The sequence below is a fragment of the Onychomys torridus genome, chromosome 23, assembly GCF_903995425.1.
Source record: "Onychomys torridus chromosome 23, mOncTor1.1, whole genome shotgun sequence".
NCBI lineage: Eukaryota > Metazoa > Chordata > Mammalia > Rodentia > Cricetidae > Onychomys > Onychomys torridus.
In genome coordinates this window covers 39,182,087-39,204,357 of record NC_050465.1, presented here as the reverse complement: position 1 = coordinate 39,204,357, position 22,271 = coordinate 39,182,087, and the positions used below count along the sequence as shown (strand labels likewise).

General features: G+C 41.1%; 1 protein-coding gene across 3 annotated transcripts in view; it reads left to right on the top strand.

Annotated features, from left to right (window-relative positions):
• Positions 1–1,702: 1,702 nt before the first annotated feature.
• Positions 1,703–22,271, top strand: part of Stk17b (serine/threonine kinase 17b) — a 30,865-nt gene continuing 10,296 nt past the window's right edge. Inside the window, exons 1-4 of one of the 3 annotated variants that reach the window (XM_036173278.1) lie at positions 1,703–1,729; positions 10,619–10,787; positions 15,732–15,944; positions 21,727–21,871. In XM_036173278.1, coding sequence (XP_036029171.1) covers positions 10,666–10,787; positions 15,732–15,944; positions 21,727–21,871 — 480 coding nt within the window. In that variant the 5' untranslated portion in view covers positions 1,703–1,729; positions 10,619–10,665. Of the gene's footprint in view, positions 1,879–8,552; positions 8,609–10,618; positions 10,788–15,731; positions 15,945–21,726; positions 21,872–22,271 lie in introns of those variants that run through there. The other 2 variants (XM_036173276.1, XM_036173279.1) reach the window with 2 other exon arrangements.

Genomic DNA, 22,271 nt, shown 5'->3' with positions numbered 1-22,271 from the left:
TGCAGCCTCCTCTGGCACCACAAGGACCTCAGCGCAGATCCCCATGTGAAAAAAGCTGGACACCATGGTGCCTGAACCTGTCTCCTGTGATCCCAGAGCTGGGGAAGTAGAGACAGAGCTCACGACTGGCCTAGCTGACTTGGTGAACTACAGGTTCAAGGAGAGACTGTCTGAAAAATAAGGTAGAGAGCCAATGAAGAGACCCCTGGCCTTCACATGCACGTGCACAGATGTACACAACTCCACATAAACACACAAACACACCCCTCCACACACCAAAGTTGGCAGCCCCCAAATTGTTGAAATTAAAAGGGTACAGTTAGATACATGTATACACCAAAAACTACAAGGAACCCCAAGAGGGTACTGGCTCCATGCTGAGACTTTGGGAGGCAGCTGGTGTTTCCTGAAGAAAATATGGAAACGGTCCCATTGGTTTGTGGACGCCTGACAAATCTATTGCAGTGTGTGGCTTTGTTTCCAACCTAACGTTAGTCTTCCCTGGAAAGATGCAATTTCTCAAGTTGACAAAGCTCAGAGACAGTGTGTTATACCGAGGACTGTCTCAGTAACCACGGACAGACTTTATGAAATGGCTGTGATGCTTTAAATGCATGTATCTTAGCATGTACACTGTTTGGAAAAGCAAAGGATGGCTTGGGGAAATCTTGGTTAAATGTGACAGAGAAAGAACAGCTCCCCTTAAAAATGTTGCTAAGATCTTTTAAAAGCAAGAGGATTCCACTCACAGTATCTTTCCCCAATAGTTTTTCACACCTACTAAAACTATACTTTTCCACCAATCTTAGATTCTACGTGTATATACTACACATAAGTAACCCAGGATCTTATACATACGTAAACCCACTGTGTCTAGCACAGAACTTTCAATATTTTTAACTCTTCAAGAGGTAACTGATCCTGGGAACTGGGGATGGAACTCAGTGGTGGAGCCCTTGCTTAGCATAAGAAAGGCTCTGGTGGGTTTTATGGAATCTAACATCGCCAAAAAAAAGTAATAAAAAATAAAGTTAGCAGTGCGTGTTGAGCTAGTCATCCTTTCCCTTAGCTTAGTAAACTAGCAATTAGTTCGTCTTCGGACTCTCCTACAGTGCCTTGAGCCAGTGTCTCAGGACACTCAGCAGTAGATACCAGGATCTGTAAATCCCTGAGTCGTGTTATGCGATTCCAAGAACTAGTCCGGAACCGGTAGCAAACTGGAATCTCTGTAAGGTAAGGAAGAGGACGAGGAAGACTTAAAACACCGACATCGGTCGTCCCAGAGGCAAACAGCAGGGACGTCTCTAGCTTCTTTCCTCTCTGGAGTCCCAATACTCACACCTCCGGGGACCCTGTAGGAGGGAAATGTCCCGCTGGGCCCCATCCCGCCCCGTCTCCAGTCCTAGACTGCTAGCATCCAAGCCTTCCAGCACCAGGCGCCCCGCCCAGGCCCCGCCCACTCCCTCGCTGAGGCCCCGCCCCCTCTCCAGCCCTAGACTGCCAGCAGCCAAGGCTTCGGGCACCAGACGCCCCGCCAGGCCCCGCCCACTCCCCCCACCCCCGCTGCGGCTCCGCCCCCCCAGCACGCGCGGCCGGCCGGCGCCCCGGCCCGCCCCCCACGTGACGACCCCACCCTCCGCGCGCGCTGCGATTGGCTCCTCGGCCCGAGAAGGCGGAGTCTGTCGAAGTCCTGCGCCCCAGACGCGGCTGCACTTTTCAAACCTCAACTGTAAGAAGCGTCCGCCGGTCGGTCGGGTCGGGTCGGGTCGGGTCGGTCGGTCGGTCGGCGTCTGTGCGGTCGCCGCCGGGAGTCGCCTCACCCCAGGGGCCTGGCTGACGGCGACCAGCCGCTGTGGGGGGAAGCGTGTAGCGAGCGAGGTGAGCCTGTGTAGCCGCGGCCCCGTCGGAGGGCAGAGCCTGCGGCGGCCGAGCGGTCCGCCGGCGTCGGGGGTGCGGGGCGCGGGGACGCGGCGGGGAGCCCGGGGGGCCGGCGTCCCGGAGCGTGGCCTGGCCCGATCGCCTGCACGCGTGGCGTGTGGCTCCCGGGCGGGCTGGCGTGCGGTGGACGCGGACGCCTGCACCGTCCCGGCGAGCGGTCGCGCCCAGCCCGCCGTCCCGGGGAAACTTGGCGGGCCATCGCGTGGGCCGCTGTCAGCCCCGGCGTGGGGAGCCCTCTGTGCTCCCGTGACCCGTCCCCAAGACTGGAGAGCCACATCGTGGCCGCGGTTTGGACCTTTATCCCGGCCCGGCCTTAGCGTGGGAAAAAGCGCCTGGGTTGGCTCCCCTCTCGGGAGAGAGAGGAGTGGGGCTAAGTTGTAGGAAACTTTTCCCCGGCCCGTGGCTAGGAATCTGTGCGGCTCGGGTTGGGACCGGAGGCGCGCTGGCTTCGGCTTTGCAATTTGGAATTAAGAAAGACGTCCGAAAGCCTAGTGACTTTCAATCCTACTCAAACCGTAGGTAGGGCTGGGGAGGACGTTCGCCACCGTGGAGGGTTGGGCTGACGTCATGTTTACCTCCGTGGTCCCGATAACGCCGAACCTTGCTGGCAGGTTTGGTACCGGGTGGACTTCTTAAAGTTTTCAGGTCTAAGGGAGAGAGATGGTGCCTTGGGCGGCAAGGTCTGCCGCAAGTGGAGGCGTACGGAACATGGAATTTTGAACCAAGGAGCACAGTTTTATTACAGAGAGATATAAACTCACTTTCTCATGGTACTGCGTTGTACCTATATAGTCTTGACGGGGGGAGATGCCCAGACATGGTTTTCAACAATTTCATAAAAAATGAAAATCACGTTGCCTTAAAATTGTGTATATTTCAAAAAGCTAGTGACCAAGTTTTAGACCTGTCTTCTTTCCCAATCCTTTTCTGATATTTAGTTTTGTTTTTTTTTAAGTTTTAATAGTTCAAGGAATTGTTCATTTTTTTTTTTGAGGTACACACACATTTTAGATAATTTTCTAAAATGAAGGTTTACTATTAAAGTGCATTTGTTTACATGACAGTGTGTTTAAATTAGAAATATAACATTTCTGTAATAATTTGAAAATCTTTTGTGTGTGTGTGTGTGTGGATAGAATGGTGACAGTTTCTCTTGGACTTTTAAGTAATATATTACAGTTCTAGGTCGGGGAGAAGGCTCTGCCGGAAAGGTGCTTGTCACCAACCCAACTCCTGATTTTCCAGGACCTACACGGTAGAAAGAGAGAACCTACTCTCACTGACCTCTCCACTTGCATGTAATAAAAAATTAAGAAAAAAGGAAATTACAATTTGGTTAAGGTGGATGTGGTGTTTTAGTAGAGACTTCATTAATCAATGTGAATAACATCTATTAAAAATGCTGGCATTTAATGGCAGATATTTTTAATTAATTTCATTTTTAAGTTTGTACTGACAGCCAGGCAGTGGTGGCCTATCTCTGTGAGTTCGAGGTCAGCCTGATCTACAGAGCTAGTTCCAGGATAGCTAGGGCCACACAGAGAAACCCTGTCTCCAAGGAAAAAAAAAGTTTGCACTAACAATGAACAACTTACTGGTATTAAATGAACATATAAACATCTTTCACCACTTTGTTTTGTAGCAAATTGATAGCTATAAAGGAGGATTTCTGTGTCAAAATATCACAGTTTTAGAGACTCATTGTAAAACTTACAGATCAAGGAAATCAATTACAATTTTTTTCATTTTACCCTTAAATTTTCCTAAAATATGATACGTTATAGTGTGTATTTCTGGTGTCTAAAGTTCCTGCTTCCTGCATCTTGACACTGGCTCTGTTGCTGAGCCGTACCCCAAGCTTTACCCCAAGCCTTACTGACCAGTTGTGAAGGAGTTTTGCTTTTTGAGACAGTATCACTCAGTAGAACTGGCAGGCTTTGCCTCCTAAGTGCTGGGATTAAAGGCTTACACACCACACCAGCTCAGTTTTGATTGTCTATTTATATGGCAGTGTTGGGGATTGAACCTATGGCTTCATGCATGTAAAGTTGGCATTCTACATAAAGGGCTATATATGCAACCATACATAGTTTATATTTTCTGTACCAGACTACTAGAAAAAGATTGGTGGGTTTTTTGGTCTTTTTTGTTTGTTTGTTTGTTTGTTTGTTTGTTTGTTTTGGTACTGGGTTCAAAGCAGAGAAATACTCTTTTCAATTAAGTTACAAGTTATATTTTTATATGATTTTCTTGTGATAAAAGTTGCAATTTTGAGCGCATACTTCATTAAATTACCATTTATCCCTTTCTCAAGCATTTAATTAATACTTAGTTATTCTGTACATGTAAATGAGTCCTCAAATATTTATAATTAGTGTGTTTTGATTGATCGATCCCCTTGCTCTTTCCAGCTAGTCCAAAAGAGGACATACTTAAGAACTGAGAAATTTTAATGCTGAAGTGGCAAGTCTTTTTAATCCTTTAAGGATTAGATTCATTTTACATTGAAATAGTTACTGAACAAACAGTACTTTGGTGGCACTGTTAGTAAATGGTATGGTAATTTATTTTACAACAGAAACCCAATTTTCCATCTGATGAGTGATGACCTCTGAGTGATTGTTGGCCCACCATTATTTCCGTTTGTCAACATCTTCTCATCCGACTTCACAGTTTCAGGACTTATTCTTTTCTGAAGGTGGGAAAAGGTAGCTGCAGGCATTACTGTCTTGGCCCAGGTCAGGCTAGGGTTCCTTGCCTGGAACTGTAACCCTGGTGTAAACTATACCCCAGTGGTTGGACTAGAGTCAGTTGGCTTCCTGTTGTGATTTTCAGGGGATTAAATTACTGAATTATGCTTGCTGTTGAGTATTTAAAGACAAACATAACAGTACAACACTGTCGGTACAATCCATACCACGTGTAAATCATCATCTGTTAACGCCAGTGCTCTTTTCTAGTCCCCAGCCACTGAAACAGGTTCCTCCTCAACAGAGCAGAAAGTTCTTTTTTTATGGATGCTAGATAAGTAAATCTTCAGTTTATCTTTTCATAGACGCAATTTGGTCTCATTGATGCCCCATGTAGAAGAGAGAAGTTGCATCCCTGACATGTTTATTCACTTTTAGTTCATGAAGGTGTTGATGTGTCAGTCTTTGGATAGGACAGGTGTGTGGCTTTCAAGGAACATGTTCTGAGCTAACATAGATTCTGACATGAAAACAAGTGGTCATCTATTGTCATGTAAGTGTCTGTGGTATATTACTGAAACAATTAGTAAGTACAGACTAAATGGTTTTTCAATCTTGCATTACAATAGATGATAAAAATAATTTTTTTCACATTTCTGGATCACGTGACTACCTTGTTTTGAACTGAAATTCTGTAAGAACAATTTTAAATATTTCTTATTTAGCCAACTGCTGAACTAAGCAGAGACTGTGTTGAAAGCTTTGATACTGCAATTTCAAGATGAATCTCAGTTCAGCTAATCCCTTTAGATGTACCTAAAAAATCATTTTGCTATGTTTTATTTTTTATAGACCTTTATTCAAACATTTTTTAATTCCTTCTGGGACATCATGCTTGAGTTGCTTAGCTCAAGTGTCCTTTAGACACAAAATATGATTGCAATCTAACATTAAATTTTCAAGTAAAGGAGTATGTCAAGAGTCCTCCTGTTTGAAGCATTTAAGTCAGCCTGTGGGTTTTAGGCAAGCTTGCTGGGCAGGGCATGTGTGAGAAGTAGCCATTTAAGGAAAGGCAGAAAGGATGTTTCAGGCAGAGAAGTAAAGCAGAGTGGAGATAAAATAGGAGATTGAATTATGACAGGCAATGGAACATGGGTATACTGAACTTTCAGGGTCATTGGGTGTCATGCTACCAAGGATGTTAAGTTATAGTTCCTAGGGCTAATAAAGGAATCAAAGCAGGCAACTTATTTCTAAATGCTTTCAGTATTGTGTTCTGCAATTTCTACATTCATAAGCTCTGGTCCTTTGACACCCTTGAAAGGAATATTGCAGTGAGTAACTTTTCAGTGCAACTGGGTCTCAAAGGACGTTTAGTGTTCATCATGCTTGCTCTCTCCATTCAGTTCAGCCAAGGCACAGATCAGACCTAACGCTTCCCTCTCTTCCTTCATTGACTCATATCTGAGTTCTTACTGTAATTATTGTAATGGGAGTTAATGAAGAAACTGCAAAGGGTAGGACGCCATACTAGTGTACGGTTGAAATCTTACTTCCGTCATGTATCTTCCGTCATGCATTTATGCCTTCTGGTACTGTGTCTATAATTGTTTAGAAACACAAATTTACTAAGTCCCTTAGATATTTTTATTGATATAGACTGATAAAATACTAAATGATTTCAGATTGAGTAAAATATATGTAATTTGTGAACTTCAGATGTTATAGTCTCGTTTAGAATTGGCTATAAGTCTATGAATTGTAGAAGAGAAGATCTTTGGATTGTTTATTAAAAGTGAGATATTGGTGATAATTTTAGGACATACAAGGAGAGACAGAACTGGTTGGGAGCCCTCATGTGTATTACATGGCGGGCACCCCGTTTGTGGAGACTTTGGTAGACAGAGATGACATTGGTGCTCCATTATAGGAGAACACCCAGACTGACAACTCTTCTAAGTGGAGTTAGTAAGCACAAGGAGGCAGACAAGAAAGCTGTGTGCATCCTTGAACAGCTTCCAGTGCAGGTATTAGCAATCCATAGATGTGCCTATGATCTGGTCTCCTGAAATGTCTTCTTCTGAGGCAAAGCTTGTGTCCTGGGAGATACACAGCCATAATGAAATGGGTCATAGCATCAAAACCCACCTGTGTAACTGTATTTGGAAAACTACAGTTGCCCAACACTGTTTTGGGCTACATCTGTTGTCAGGCAAGTACCTGTGGTGTATTCATCCGTTATAATGGCCATCAGTTCATGTGCGTGTTAGAGAATTCATTAGGGTATGAAGTTAATGCATGCCAAAGACCAGTTAGGAAAGTCCTTTATTTAATTGGGCTGATCAGTAAGATCTGGCTTAGACTATCATTATGCATTTCACTTCCTGTTATTAAAAAAAGAAAAAGAAAACTAAGTTCCTTTCCTCCTCATATATAACAGGCCAAACTTAATTTTCATTAGTATACTAGGATGTCACATTTTGGGCTCTTGAAGGGTCCCAGTATTGAGCTTTCTCTCTCTCTCTCTCTCTCTCTCTCTCTCTCTCTCTCTCTCTCTCTTCTCTCTCTCTCTCTCTCTCTTTCTGTGTGTGTGTGTAGAATTATTCTTTGAAAATTTCACACATGTATACAGTGTATCTTACTCATATCTATGCCCACTCCCCACCTCCATCTTCTCTTAGAACTCCATCACATCTCCCTCTAACTTCACATCCTTGATTTGTTTAATCTTACAGAGTCCAGTTAGTGCTTCCCATATGTGCATGGATATGAGGTCATCAGCATGGGGAATCTATCAGTGGCCACACTCCTAAAGAAAAGTGGCACGCTCTCTTCTAATAGTCATCAATTAGTAGTAGCTCCTCAGCAGGGATGGACCATGGGAGTATCTCCCCTCTCCCCTCCATGCTGGAATTTTTAATGGCTTAATCTTGTGCAGGTAACCATAGCAGCTCTGAGTTGATACGTGCAAAACCATCTCTTGCCTAAAGGACAGCATTTCCCATAATTCTCCTTGTCCCCCAGTTCTTATTCTGTCTTCCTAAATGTTCCTGAGAAAAACATATATTTCAAAGTTACTTACATACTCATTATGTAAGAGTTAAAACTAAGTTTGGTCAAAAACTCCAAGTATTTTTCTATGTAATGTTAAACAGTATACTGGTTTTTATTTAGTATATAGCTTGAAGTTGTACAGGGTCTCTGCATGAGATCTAACCTATGATTTGGATAATGAATTCTATCAGCTATGTGTAAATGCAAAGAAAATTTTGAGGCCTTGAAAAACCTTACTAACAATGGCACTTGCACTGATTTATCATACTATTTATGAACCTTTATGCCTTTACTTTCATGCTTAGTGAGATAAAAAGTAATCTTTGAAAGTACAACTTTGTTGAGTGTACTAATATGTGGATTTCAGACTTTATGAATTCACCAGGTTTTTGCAGTGTTTTAAAACTTACAAATCATGCTTAATTGAACATAAATCTTTGTTGCCCTAAAAGGATCATATTGCCTCTTGAAAATTGAGCATAGAAAATGCTTATTCATAAAATGTTTATTAGTTTTAGCTTCTATAAAAGGCAAACATCCTCGAATCTAAAATCTATATGAAAGAAAAATGAAAACTCATAAACTTGTCTCTCTGATTGATTGGTGAGAAGTGTTGGAAGATAGCCCAGTTGTATCAGTGATGAGACCTGCCTCTTATATTTGTAGAGTTGAGAATAAGTGTAATCATAAACATGCACTTTTAAGTGTGCAAAATTCTAAAATCTAAAGGCAATACAGAAAAGCCTTACCCTAACTGACTAAATGTCGAAATTGATACCTGCATTGATTTTTCAGACAATAAAATGTGACCAGTGAAACTGAACTTCTTCAGAAATAAGGAGGTATGGAGAAGATAACTGAGCACCAGATGCCATGCAAAGGCCTATAATCCCAGCATTGGAGAGATAGGATTATAACTAGTCAAGGTGAGCCTGGATTACACCGAGTGTTCTAGGCTGACCTGCATAGTGAGACCCTTAAAAACAAACAAAAACCAGACAGCTAGCTGTCCACTTGGGCCATTTTCTGCCCGTGTTGCCACTTGTCTCTGTGCTTTTGTTTCTTTTTTCTTGTAGGGACAGCAGTCCTAGTGGGTTAGGGCCTGTCTTAATTGTCTCTTTTAACTTGTCACCACCTTAAAGCCTTATCTGAAGACGCTTTCAGTGTCAGGTACTGGGGGTTAATATTTCACTAACAAATACGAGGAAGGTGTCGTTTGGCCTTTAATGGTAGCTGTTAGGGTTTGAATATATTTTGTCTTCTAAACTCATGTTGAATTACCATTGTAAGGTCCTTTCTTTTCTCCTCTTAAGAAAAGGTTTCGTTGTGTAGTCCTGGCAGACTTCATACTCACTGTATACTTCAGGCTGGCCTCAGTTCTTAGCAATCCTGCCTGCCTTAAGCCTTCAAACTCTTTTAGCTTCTGAGTGCTGGGATTATAGGTGTGCACACCACCACACCCAGCCATTGTGAGGTGTTAAGAGGGTGAGGACTTGAAGTCTGTGGTTAGAGCCACTGGGAAGTGATTAGGATTAGATAAGGTCCTTAGGTTAGTACCCCGTGGTGATGAAGCATCCTAGTGTCTTTATAAAGGAGGGAAAGAGACCTGTGCACACACTCCTGTCTCTTGCTCTGTGATGCTTTGTGATTTCTCTGGACTCTCCAGCAAGAAGGCCACTATCATTTGAGGCTCCTTGGCCTTGTACTTCCAGAACTGTAAGCCAAAGTAAGCGCCTTGTCTTTATTAACAGTCCAGTGGACTTGTGATTTAGTCACAGGAACCAGACTGGTACAGTAGGGAAGTTAAAAGACTACGGCCTCAGCTAATGAAGAGTGAATGGAACTCATTTGTCAGCACTGGGCACTCTTAGACTCCTGGAGATGTGCCTCCAACTACTTAGAGAAGTGTTTTTCTGCAGGACCAAAGGTTACAGAGAAACAATTTACAGATTTGCAAATGGAACAGAAAATTGCACTGCCTGTTTGCTAGGTAGAAGATAGTAGTCTGCATTTGAATGAAGGGAAACAACAGTTGCTCTCCAGCAGGAAGTGAGGAGGGGCATGTGGCAGTGGGAACAGTCTAGAGGGCTATTGCAGGCGAATGATAGCAGAATAATTCTTGATCTTTTTTTCGGCAGATGTGGCAGAGAGTCTACCATAATTATATGAATTCAGTTAATATGAAATAGTAGTTTGATAGTAAAACTTAATACAGTTTTAATATTAGTTAATATGAAATAGCAATTTCATATTAAAACTGGTTACATAAAGTACCAGAAGTTGCAGATAGTATGAGCTTCAGATATGGATTTGAACTCTGAGTTGGTAATTTATTTATGATCGTCACTGACCCAGGAAAACGGCTGAGTTTTCATGCATGGCATCGCCAGCATTAGTCTCTGCCAAAGAACTCTTAAGGTCTAGGGTAGTTTCTAGATTTCGTTTTGGAAAGTGGCCAAACCATGAACAAGTTCTATTTCTTGTATTTCAGAGGGCTGTAATATAATTCACAAAATGTGAGTTTGCCGCCAAGTTTGTTGGCCATGTGAAGTTAAAACAAAGTCGTTACATTGCTAGGCTAACTTACACAGGTGTGTGAAAATGTAGCGTTAAAGGATGATAGTTCACAATCATAAAAATGATCACCTCGTTCCATTTTTACAACAATGATTTCTTACTATTTTTACAGTAATTCCGTTTTGAGATGAAGTCAGTAGCTTTGTTGAGGTGCCATAGAGGAGGGGTACCAGTTTCTGCTTCTGGTGTTTTTTCCCTGTGACCAGCGTAAGCTCCTGAAACCAGAACTGTCTGCCTTCTTCTATCTTAATACTATATTTGGAGTTGTGTGATGTACCGCACATCCTGCCCGAGATAATGTCTCTCTTTCTTAGTTACATTAAGTTCCACCCTCTCTCTTCCTGTCTCTCCTTAATCAGGTAACAGAAGTGCGTGCCCAGAGAAGCAGACCTGGCGGGCATCAAACATGTCCCGGAGAAGATTCGATTGCCGGAGTATCTCAGGCTTGATAACTACAACTCCTCAAACGCCAATGAAGATGGAGAATTTTAATAATTTCTATACACTTACATCCAAAGAACTGGGGCGGTAAGGAGACGTCGATATGTGTGCTGTTTTATTTCTGCTCTAAAACTCACTTGGAACCATTCTCAGTGATCAGAAAGAAAAGCCGCCATCTCTGCTTTCTTAGCTAGAAAAATCAAATCTGTGGAGGATTCACGTAACACATCCCACCAGCTTCCGATCTCATTTCTTCTTTCTGCATCTGTGAATGGAAAGGGGCAGCTTAGGTGCCAGTCCCCATCTGGGCCCTGCCATTGGCTCTCTGTGTGACTTCCGTTAAATTACTCTTGGTGCAGGTGTCCGAAGAAGAGAGGAGGATAATTGTGTTTAGTTTATTTAGATTTCTTAAGGATTAAGTTACTTAATATTTGTCAAGTGCTTAGTGTACTGTTACATGTTTTGGCTTTAGTACATTTGTTTCAATTTCTAGCTACTGTGTTTGTCTAGAGGAGAAATAGAAGGGTGCTTCTCCATTCTACACACACATACTTTCCTAAATGAAGAATCTTTAACTCACGTCTGATATCACAATTATATCATAAAGAATTGGTATTCTATAAATAGAAGCTTATATAAATTCTGCCCTGGCTTAACCAAATATACATTTCTTTTATTTTTTGCTTTTCGAGACAGGGTTTCTCTGTGTAGCTTTGCACCTTTCCTGGAACTCACTTGGTAGCCCAGGCTGGCCTCGAACTCACAGAGATCCGCCTGGCTCTGCCTCCCGAGTGCTGGGATTAAAGGCGTGAGCCACCACCAGCACCCGGCGAAATATACATTTCTTATGGCCAAGGGTGCCGTTGACATTTAGTACTACAGTACTTTTAATATGTATGAGAATTAGAAAAGCTATGCCAAGTTATTTATCTGTTGTGTGTCTTCTTAGGTTTAGATTAAATGTGATTGTCAAGGGTTAGAAGACAGTGGTTTTGTGTGTGTGTGTGTGTGTGTGTGTGTGTGTGTGTGTGTGTGTGTGTATGTGGATATATATATATATATATATATATATATATATATATATATCTTTATGTGTTTTGCGTGTGGAGGTCAATGTTTTGGCTTAATGCTACAGTGGTTCAGAAAGTTTCTTTTTATCGGTGGATGGACAATACAACAGTATGATTAATTCTCACCTGAAAATCTCAGTGTGGAATCTCAGACTGGCTGACTGTGAAAGCCAGTCCTTTGCTTGTGTCTTTTATGTTTAGTAGAGACAAGCCGTGGCCTTTCCACGTTTTCAGATGTTTCATGCAGCCCTTTTATAACATAAAGGTGAATCCATCTCATAGACATAGAATGTTTTGCTTTCTGCTGATCTCTACTTGATGGACAAGGTTTTCTTTTTGTAGCTGCATGTAATATATACTTAGGTAGTAGTCTTCCAGATATTTAAACAAAGCTGAACATCACTAGTTCCCTTAAGTGCTTATCATATGATCCAGTATCCAGAAAGCCTGCCTTGGTACCGTTTACCCTCTTCTGGACCACTTTCTGCTTCTGACCGTTTCAGTTAAAATGAGAAGCCTGGTAGTACAGACAGCATTGTTAATGGCTTACTTTTGGGATTGTAAGCAGACTATTGCAGAAACCCAGCATGCCATCAGCTGCCTGTCTGCCTCCTGTACTTGTTCCTCTCTATCCTCCTTTCTTCCATCCCTCTCTTTGTATCAGTAGGTGTGCCCGCCCGCCCGGTCTGTGTCTTCACTCAGCATGGTGCTGTTCTGCCTGAGCCCAGAGTTGCTTGAGCTGCCCTTGTTCTGGGTCAGAGTTTGTGTGACCTTTGTGGTTATGTGTTCTTTCTCTTTAGTTGAGAAGATAGACTGAGTGTATGCAAGTTACCTTGTGTTGCAAGACATCTGGAAATTGCTCTAACAGATCCTAGATGATGACTTGTTAGTCTGTACAGCAAGAAGCATTCTTACCTACTTTTCTAGGTTACTATTTGGATGAGTAACTTTATTAGGTTAACTTTGCAAAATAATAGGTGTATAGTAGCTAATGAGAGCTTTTTTCCTTTAACTTTGTAGAGAACTTGAGTAGGCCTACTGTTAGCTTGAAATGGTCTTACAGAGGGGACATCATAAGGAACCATCATGAACTGGAGTTAGTTTGCTTTTAAACATTTTAAAGCAAAAGCTCATGGTAGGATCTGATTCAAACAAAGTTAGATTGCTAATGTCCCAGCATCAGATGTCTTCATGGAAGAGATTTAAACTGCATCTTTGAATTGCTTGGGGCTAATGATTCACATGGTAGATATTGGGGCATTTAATTTTCAACCTTGGCAATTAAAAATCATATTTTTTTAATCTTCCATGAACTTTAAAATCCCTTCAAACTTGTAACCTGTCTTAGTGTGTGAGCCTTAAGAAGTGAGGTGGGGGTTCTGAGCCTGTTTCTCTGGGAGGCTTGTATACTTTGTGATATATAAACATAATTCTAGCATGTGGAGAACTACAAAGTTATCTTTCTTTATCAGCTGGGTTTTAAAATTTAATTTTAAAATGTCAGCGTTTGAGAATGTCTTTCCCTTTAGCAATACAAAGGAAACCATATAAAGTAAATCTAAGTTCATTTTTCACCATTCTCAAAAAACTGCACTGTTCCTGTTTTTCACATGTTGGGTAGGTTTTTCCACCCCTCCCCCAGCTGAGGCTGAGTTTCTTGGGCCTTGTGGTTAGAAGGGTAGGGCAGATTCAGAAATAAACGTCAGCTTCCTTTGTGGCTTACCCTCCCCATCCCTTCTTACTTTATTGTGTTTTAGAATGCAGAGGGTAACAGCTAGACCTTTCACTGCTGGGAAATCTAGCCAGCTTTGCCCTTTGAGGATGTGCATTGACTACTCTTATGATTAAAGTTTTAAGTTTTCTTGACTATCTCTTTTAAATTTGCTGCAGGAACATTATATATTCAGGACTGTTGTTATTCTTCTAAACTACAACTAGCCTCTTAGAATGTAAAATAGATACTTAATTTTCTCCTTAAAACCTCTAATCATTATGCTAAAATTATGTATCTTGTTGCACAGTATATATAAATATATGCATGTGTAATTATGTGTTAATATATGGATATAACTTTACCAAGATGTCAAATTTTTAAAAATGCAAATGTGGGCCAGATGGCGGTGGTACACAACTTTAATCCCAGCACTCAGGAGGCAGAGACAGGCTCTGAGTTGCGGCCAGCCTGGTCTACAGAGTTAAGTTCCAGGGCAGCCAGAGCTACACAGAGAAACTCTGTCTCCAAACAAAAAAAAAAAAAAAAAAAAAAAAAAATCGTATGTGGATTTAAAAACATAGCATAATGTGTAGTATTATAGTAGATACACAAACTCTGACGCTTATTCAGAAGCATTTTAGGTGCTGTTGTGTGTTAGTTTGCAGAATATAGATTTTTATAGACTTGCTTAATTAGGTCAGAGATGTTTCCTGTCCTCAAAGAGCTTTTCCTTAGCAGTGAATATGTCAGATGAACCTTTACCCATGACATTGGGTCAACTGTGTCCTTGCTTGTGGGTAAGGAAGAGAGTAGTTGAAGAAAGCCTCAGGAAGGCCAGAAGCAGTAAGGAAAATGGGTTGTTTCTGAAGCGATTCCGGTGCCTAGCCACCGTCACGTGACTAGGTGTAGTGAAGGCATCACCCCTGTAAACGGTGTGCTTGCTTCCTTGGCTTCCTGGTTTGTTTCTAAACTTCACAAGGTGAGGTTTTTTTCCAAAACCCCAAATTCCCTTTCTGTTTTACACAAGGTTTTGCTTCTGTATCTCAGTAATCGGTAAATGTTAAACTTAATAGAGAAACAAAGCCATTTTAAGGGGAGAGATTATTCCATAGTTGTGAGACAAGAAAGCTAGAAATTCATATTCCATGGTTTAATTCTTGGCACTTAACAATAAAGGATCAGGTTTGTACATGTAGCCTTATTTAGTTGCAGTATGTCTTAATAAAGGTAGTCTTCAGATTAGAGCTTGTGTACTTTATTTTTAATTATTAGCTATAGATTTTAGGTTATTGACATTGATTTTGAGGTAATTGGGAAGCACTGAAGAGGAATCTCTCATTTTGGTTCTTGGGAGTAGGAAATAAAATCCGGTCAAGCACTTTATCCTCCTACCCGCCCCCCCCCCCCCCACACACACACTGTAAGCACCATGCAGGTTAAATGTTGGCCCCTGCTCTCAGCTGACCATGGTTAGAAGTATATTTCTGAGAGTACTTGATGCAATGGAGTTAAAATACCACACTTTCTGGAGATGGATTTGTACCTGTTGGTATCAGGTGATTTATTCTTAGCATGGAGGTTATTCAATTGGGATCTTTTAAAGGAAAGCCTAGAAGGTTTATGATAGGTTTCAATCGAAAAGCCCTCTGGAATTAAATGTAAACCTTACTATTTAAGGGCATGTATGCATTTTTGGGGGGCATGCAAATCAATAGCCTCTATTAGTTCTTAAAATAATCCTTGCTTGAAAATAGCTTTGCATTTTTGTAAATCTATAGTACCTGCATATACCAGGAGGAATAATCTTTGTGCTTTAAGTTTGGGTAGGATGTTAAGTATTTCTGTTAGTGAGATAAAAGCATTTGCACTATCCTAGAATGATTAACATGACATTCCTGGGTGTGCTTAGGCGAAACTGTCGATAACCCTGAATGTTCTTGGCTGATCATAAAATGCATTTGAATACTCACTATAGGCTCCATATCCCATAGGTGTCTATTAGAAGCATAGAGTTGGTTGGCAAAAGAAATTACCAGGTACACTGGAAATGTGTCATACTGATCGTAAAAGTGAATTGATTATCCTGCTGTGATAATCTTCTACATTTATGTGGTAGTATTACAGGCTTTATCAAAGAACATGTTATTTGATTCAGTTTATAGAGAAAAATAGTTCTTAATGGCACAGATATGTGAAAGAATTCACTTTAAGTTGAAGGCATGAAACTGCCCTTTTCTTTCTCTCTAGAGGAAAATTTGCTGTGGTTAGACAATGTATATCAAAATCTACTGGCCAAGAGTATGCTGCAAAATTTCTGAAAAAGAGGCGAAGAGGCCAGGATTGCCGGGCAGAGATTCTGCATGAGATAGCTGTGCTGGAACTGGCCAGGGCCTGTCCCCACGTGATCAATCTACATGAGGTCTACGAAAATGCAACGGAAATCATTTTGGTGTTAGAATAGTAAGTATGTGCTTTCTCATACATTTAAGGTGTTTCATTGGTAGACTATGGCATGACATGTCAGGTCATGATAACAGTGTGACAAAATTTATAAAGATGCCTGTTGGTGAATATTAATTTATAATTGTACATTTTTGACAATAGCTTTATACTTACATACCAAAACTAATTAACAGCAGGTATTAAACAAAAGACAGCAAACTAATTTGGGAATGTAGTTGCAAGAATTTAATTCCATATTAATAGTACATAAATTGAGGTTTTCTTCTAGGAAATAATCTAATGACAAATAAAATTGAAGCCATTTTTATGTTTTAGTAAAACCTATTTTAATAAAAGATGTCCAAGGAAATGACTCAAGCAGAAGCTTACAGAGTGATGTGTCTCCAGCACCATTGAGACATTTGTAGTACGTACAATGTGAAAAGAATGTCAGGAACTGTGGCCAAAAGAGACAAAAATATCTCTTGTCAGTGAAACATTGAAAACACCATAATGCTTGGTAATTGGTGCGGTGTATTGGGCTAAGATGGCCGTGGCCTGCTAACCCCCAGATTAACATCTGGTAAATACAGTTACAAGTTTGGAAGATGAACAACATTGGAAAGAGATGGGTAAAGAGAAAATAATGCTACAAACTGTAGCGATTCTTTTTACCTGCCATTGTACATGGTTTCCCTTTGAATGTAAAAGTGTATTTGTGCTATTTATTTTATTTGCACAGCTATGTGTATTTAGAGTGTGTATAATGTATGTGTGTGTGTGTGTGTGTGTGTGTGTGTGTAGCCACACAAGCATGTGGGGACCAGAGATAGAGTTTAGATATCTTCCTCGGTTGATCTCCACCTTCTATATCAAGGCGAGGCCTTTCACTGAACTAGTCTGCCTGGCCTGCTGGCTCCTTAGACACCCATGCCTCCTCCCTCGCATTAGGCCTGCAGGTGGGCTACCACATCTGCCTGGTGGTCAGAACTTGGTCCTCATGCTTGTATGGCAAGCTTGTCACATGCCGAGTCACCTCCCCAGCACCCAAGGGTTTGGTTTTAGTATTTATATTGTAAGGAAGTAGAGATTTTTTAATATAGTTTTTGAAAATCAATTGTTTTGTGCCAGGAAATAGACTTAGCTAAAATTAATTTGTATGAAAGTGCTGATTGTAAAAGGCTGAACTGACGTGGAGTTTACTGAACAGTGAGTCGGGTATATGTTTCCCAGAACAGGACACCATATGAAAGTCTGCTAGAGAACCTTCAGAGCGAGTTAGAATAGCGGAAAGACTGGGTACTGTGACATTTCATTTTTCATAGATTGTATGATCACTGTCAAAGACTCCTTGGCTGCTTTTCCTCTCAACAGTTCCTTCCTGTGAGCTAAGGGAAAGGGGGCTAACATCAAACCAGTTAACGAGCTCTCGGTGTGTGGGGTGAATACGCACAGAACATTGACTGTGTTAGTAAAATCCTGTTTGGAGTTCATGTGAAGCTACAACAGAATTCCTCAGAAACATGACGTGTTTTATGCATAGTTCGTGTTTACAATCTTTAAATGGATCCGGGAACCCTGCCCAATGAGTTAGTAGACTGTTGGGGAGCTCACTGCCTCTGGCTGAAATAGAACTAGTTAGTAGACTGTTGGGGAGCTCACTGCCTCTGGCTGAAATAGAACTAGTTAGTAGACTGTTGGGGAGCTCACTGCCTCTGGCTGAAATAGAACTAGCTAGTAGACTGTCGGGGAGCTCACTGCCTCTGGCTGAAATAGAACTAGCTAGTAGACTGTCGGGGAGCTCACTGCCTCTGGCTGAAATAGAACTAGCTAGTAGACTGTCGGGGAGCTCACTGCCTCTGGCTGAAATAGAACTAGTTAGTAGACTGTTGGGGAGCTCACTACCTCTAGCTGAAATAGAACTAGCTAGTAGACTGTCGGGGAGCTCACTGCCTCTGGCTGAAATAGAACTAGCTTGCAGCAAGTGTTTGAGTAGATTGGCATTTTTGATCTCTAGAGTGGCTAAGACTAAGATTTATTCTAGGATCAGGGCTTAACTGTGTCCATCACTTTTGGGGTGGCTTGAAGACTGCACACATTCTTTCTCTTTTGCATACCGCAGGAGTTCTGAAGAATACGGCAGTTTTCTGTGTAACCAACTGAGCATCAGACATAAGAAAGCCAGCATGCTCTAAGGGAAGCCTTTCATAGCCCACATTGAGATGTTGTTGGCTGCCTCCAAAATGCTGTATAAGGACTATTTTTTTTCCAGTTCAGGTTCCAGTCAAGACTCAGGCGGTTATGTTTACTTGTGAAGTCTCTTTGATCCTTCTATGTTTGTGACATTGACTCTTGGGAGTGGTGAATGTGTATCATTTGTCACAGGAAATGTCACTTTTTCTAGGTTTGTCTGTCTGTATCCACGTCACCAGATGGTAACATGTTTGGCAAGGACAGTAGTGTGGGTGACAACAGGTGTCTCTTAATATGTCAGTCACATCAGGTGGCGTTAACAGCAGCTGGTTTTGTTACTAGTTTTGTTAAGTGTGAAGATGAGTAGGGTGGTCTGCGGATCTCCCACTCATTATAAAGCCTCCCTTTGCAGCTACCCACTAATCTAAGTGATGACCTAGCAAATACCCTTCTCTTTGACAGACCTTCCTCCCAGATTCCAGTGCCCACTGACATGCTGCTTGAATTAGCAGTTCCAGTGGAGGTCGGGACACAGTTCTTTCTAGTTCCATGGCTCGCTCTCCATTTGCTAAGCTGCATTCTTGTGATAAGGTGTTTCTTTTCCCTCTCTCCTTATTACTGGCCCTGTGTAGTCAGCGGTTTTGTGAAACTGTTAAGTAGCATTAATTAAAAACAACCAATTTGATCAAATTAGTGAGCCTTAATCAGTTTCTTTTGTTATTTTCCTTCATGCCAAATTTATCAAAGACTAAAGTTTGTCAAGTAAGCTTTAAATCTCCATCCTGTCCTTCTGATGTGATCCAGTTAGTGTTTGAGGGCTTCCTGGTTCTGCTCACTGCTTCTCCTTGCTCTTCCCAGCTGAACTGAGTCAGTCCACATGAGCTCTGGTTTCCAGTGGGGCGCTGCCTAGCAGCTCAGTGTAAACCGGCTAATACCACACCCAGCAGCGAGTGGCTAGATTTCCCACCCCCTTGCCTTTTTTTTTTTTTTTTTTTTTGCCATTCTTTAAACTAAAGTATTGCCCACTATGGCATATATTCAGAGTCAGAGTTACAGTTAGGTTAGGTACATTTGCTCCTGCTTATATTCAGTGTTGGGATTTCATTTTTTTTTTAAAGATTTATTTATTTATTATGTATACAGTATTCTGCCTGCATGTGTCCCTGCAGGCCAGAAGAGGGCAGCAGATCTCATTACAGATGGTTGAGAGCCACCATGTGGTTGCTGGGAATTGAACTCAGGACCTCTGGAAGAGCAGTCGGTGCTCATAACCATTGAGCCATCTCTCCAGCCCGGGATTTCATTTTTTTTAAACTCTTTTTTTTTTTCTTCTTTCCCTTTATTCTGTTCTATTTAAGAAATACAAGCAGGTGTAAGTTCAAGAGGTGGATGACTCCATGCACACAACATCTTCCAGAAACAATAGGATTGGTGCACATGTGAACTCACAGAGTTTTGCATGGCTGCATGCAAAAGGTTCAAACCAGACAAAATCCCTAGACTGAGAAGGGGATGTGAACACAAAGTCCACTCCTAACCGAGAATCTACTTGCAATTAATACCTGCTGGGAAGGACAAAAACTCAGTTCTCTTTAATGGAGTATGTTTTTACATTGCACATACTGTTAAAACTCTTTCTTAAAAATCCTTCTAACTATTAAAAAAATGTTTGCACGGTTTAAAACTCAGACATGTAAAAATGTTTGGCACTTGTGTACATGTGTGTGTACTGATAGGGGTTGAATCCAGGACCTCATTCATTGTAAGCACGTACTGTATCACGGCGCCATGTCCCCAGCCCCATATATGGCTCATTTCCAAAGGACTCCACTGTATGACTTAGCATCTTATTCAGCTTGTCATACGTAAGTGCTGTTATTTGTGGCCTGGAGCTTCAGGATAAATTCCCAGAAGCTGATTGCTGGCTCAAAGAATAAATGCATGTCTAACTATATAGACCATGCCTGAATAATCCCCCAGGATCATGTGATAAAGTACTTTTTTGAATTACTGCATCTGCTAACTTGATAAATACATGTAATACTTTCTTTAGCATTTAATGTAGCTAAGAGTTCTGATAGTTCTGTTTTGTTTTTGTATTTTGCTGTTTACCTCAGTCCAAACCTTTTTTAAACCAAATTGTTTACTTTTGTAAATTAAACAGAAGTTCTTGTAGTTACCTTGTCACTTTGAAGAGAGTTTTAGAGCTTTTTATTTTTATCAAAATACATAGCCCACATGAAAGTATATCATTCAAGTTATAATGTATCAATGACTGTTTTAGACCTTTTTTGGCTGTTTGAATAAATAATAAATGCTACTCTTCTAGAAGGTAGTATTATCACATCTTTTTATAAATTGGGATTTTAAAAATAGATGAGACACTACATCCCCCACTCCATGAAGTAAAGACTTTGCTCAAACTAAGTGCTTTTTAAAAAAAAGCATATGCATGTAATGAAGGAGAATATCTTCAAAAACTAATGAAGGGAACATGTTTCCTAAATGGGCATATGAAGCTTTTAATAGTGCTGAATTTTCAGTAAACTAAAATTGACTATGGCATATACTTACAAAGTTCTGTCAATTAAATATGTCATTGTAGAAGACCATTTTAAAGTCTGGTGTGCTAGCTAATGTAGCAGCAGCCAGAATCTTCAGTCTTGAGTTCTGTGGTACCTCCATGAACACCCTGCTGACCTGTGTCTTGCTTTCTGTGATTTTCTCAGTTGATGGTATTTTCTGTTCCTTGTAAAGTGCCTAGCAAACAAGTTTCTGAAAGCTTAATGTGTCGTCTCTTTATTGTTTTACCTTCTTAGAGTTGTATTTGTGGGATTATAATTGTTCATCTTATTTTGGTGCCATTGCAGGAATGGAGTTAGCCCTCTCCGTTTTTGAGTGGGATTTTTAGTTCAGTAAATAGTGTAACTAAAAAGGGAGGGTGGATGTGTGTTGCCAGCCTGTACCACGGATTCCTACTCCTTCCTTCCTCAAGAGACCTTGGGAAAGTGTTGAAAGAAGTGGCCAGTATCCTAAATCTTCATGAGGATAAAGTGATTTCCTTTTTCCAGATTGCAGTTTCCCTATATTGCCTTCCCATACCTGATTTTGTAGTTTACTAATATAAATGCAATAGTAATGTAAAATTCCTGGTACTTACATTGCCTTTATCATGATAATTGGAGTCAGACAATAAATTTAGTTTCTTGTGAATTTTCGGGTTTGGGTGAGTGGGGTAGGATTGAAGTGGAGTTTACGTCATTGGCACCTTCAGACATGTTCCTTACCAGCAGATATTTGTTTCTGTGTTGTCATAAACCAAGTGTCAGCAGCAACTTCTCATGGTTTTCCTTGGCATGCTGTGTACAGATTAATCAGTGGCAGCTTACAGCTACAGTGTAAAGCATTGGTGCTTGGTACTTTCAACTTGGAACTTAGGTTTGAGACCACCATATCCTACATATAACATGTTTCTTAGTCTTGGTAGCCACCCAGATGGTATACACACATGGATGTTTATATGGACATTTACTTACTGGGGCTACAATATTTAAAGGTTATTTTTAGATAAATGATTTTTAATAGTTGTATTTGAATTTTCTTTCAGTGCTGCAGGTGGAGAAATTTTCAACCTGTGTTTACCTGAGTTGGCTGAAATGGTATCTGAAAATGATGTTATCAGACTCATTAAACAAATTCTTGAAGGAGTTTATTATCTACATCAGAATAACATTGTTCACCTTGATCTAAAGGTATGGTAATGTGATTTAAGCTAACATTAGTGTTCCTTCTCTGTTCTTGGTAGTTCAGCGTCAGGCTGGTATTGGTAGAAATCATGGTTCTCTAGACCTGTGGTGCTCTGCCTGTCTGTGTAGGGCTGCATTGGGTTTTACTTTGTATTGGCTGCAGACAGGAGAGGGCTGCACTCGTGGTAGGCTTGAATTAAACCACTTAAAATCCATCCCCTTATGTAATCCATCCTGCTGGAAGAGGCACATCTCAGACCTTGCCTGGCACCCCCTCCCTTGAGGTGATTGATTCAGATCGCTGTCTGGTACCCTCTTACTGTTCCCCGTCCCTCCGCTTCATACCTCGCTCATCTTTCTCTGAGACATTATGTCCTCTGTTGTGTGGATTAGTCAGCGTCCCCAC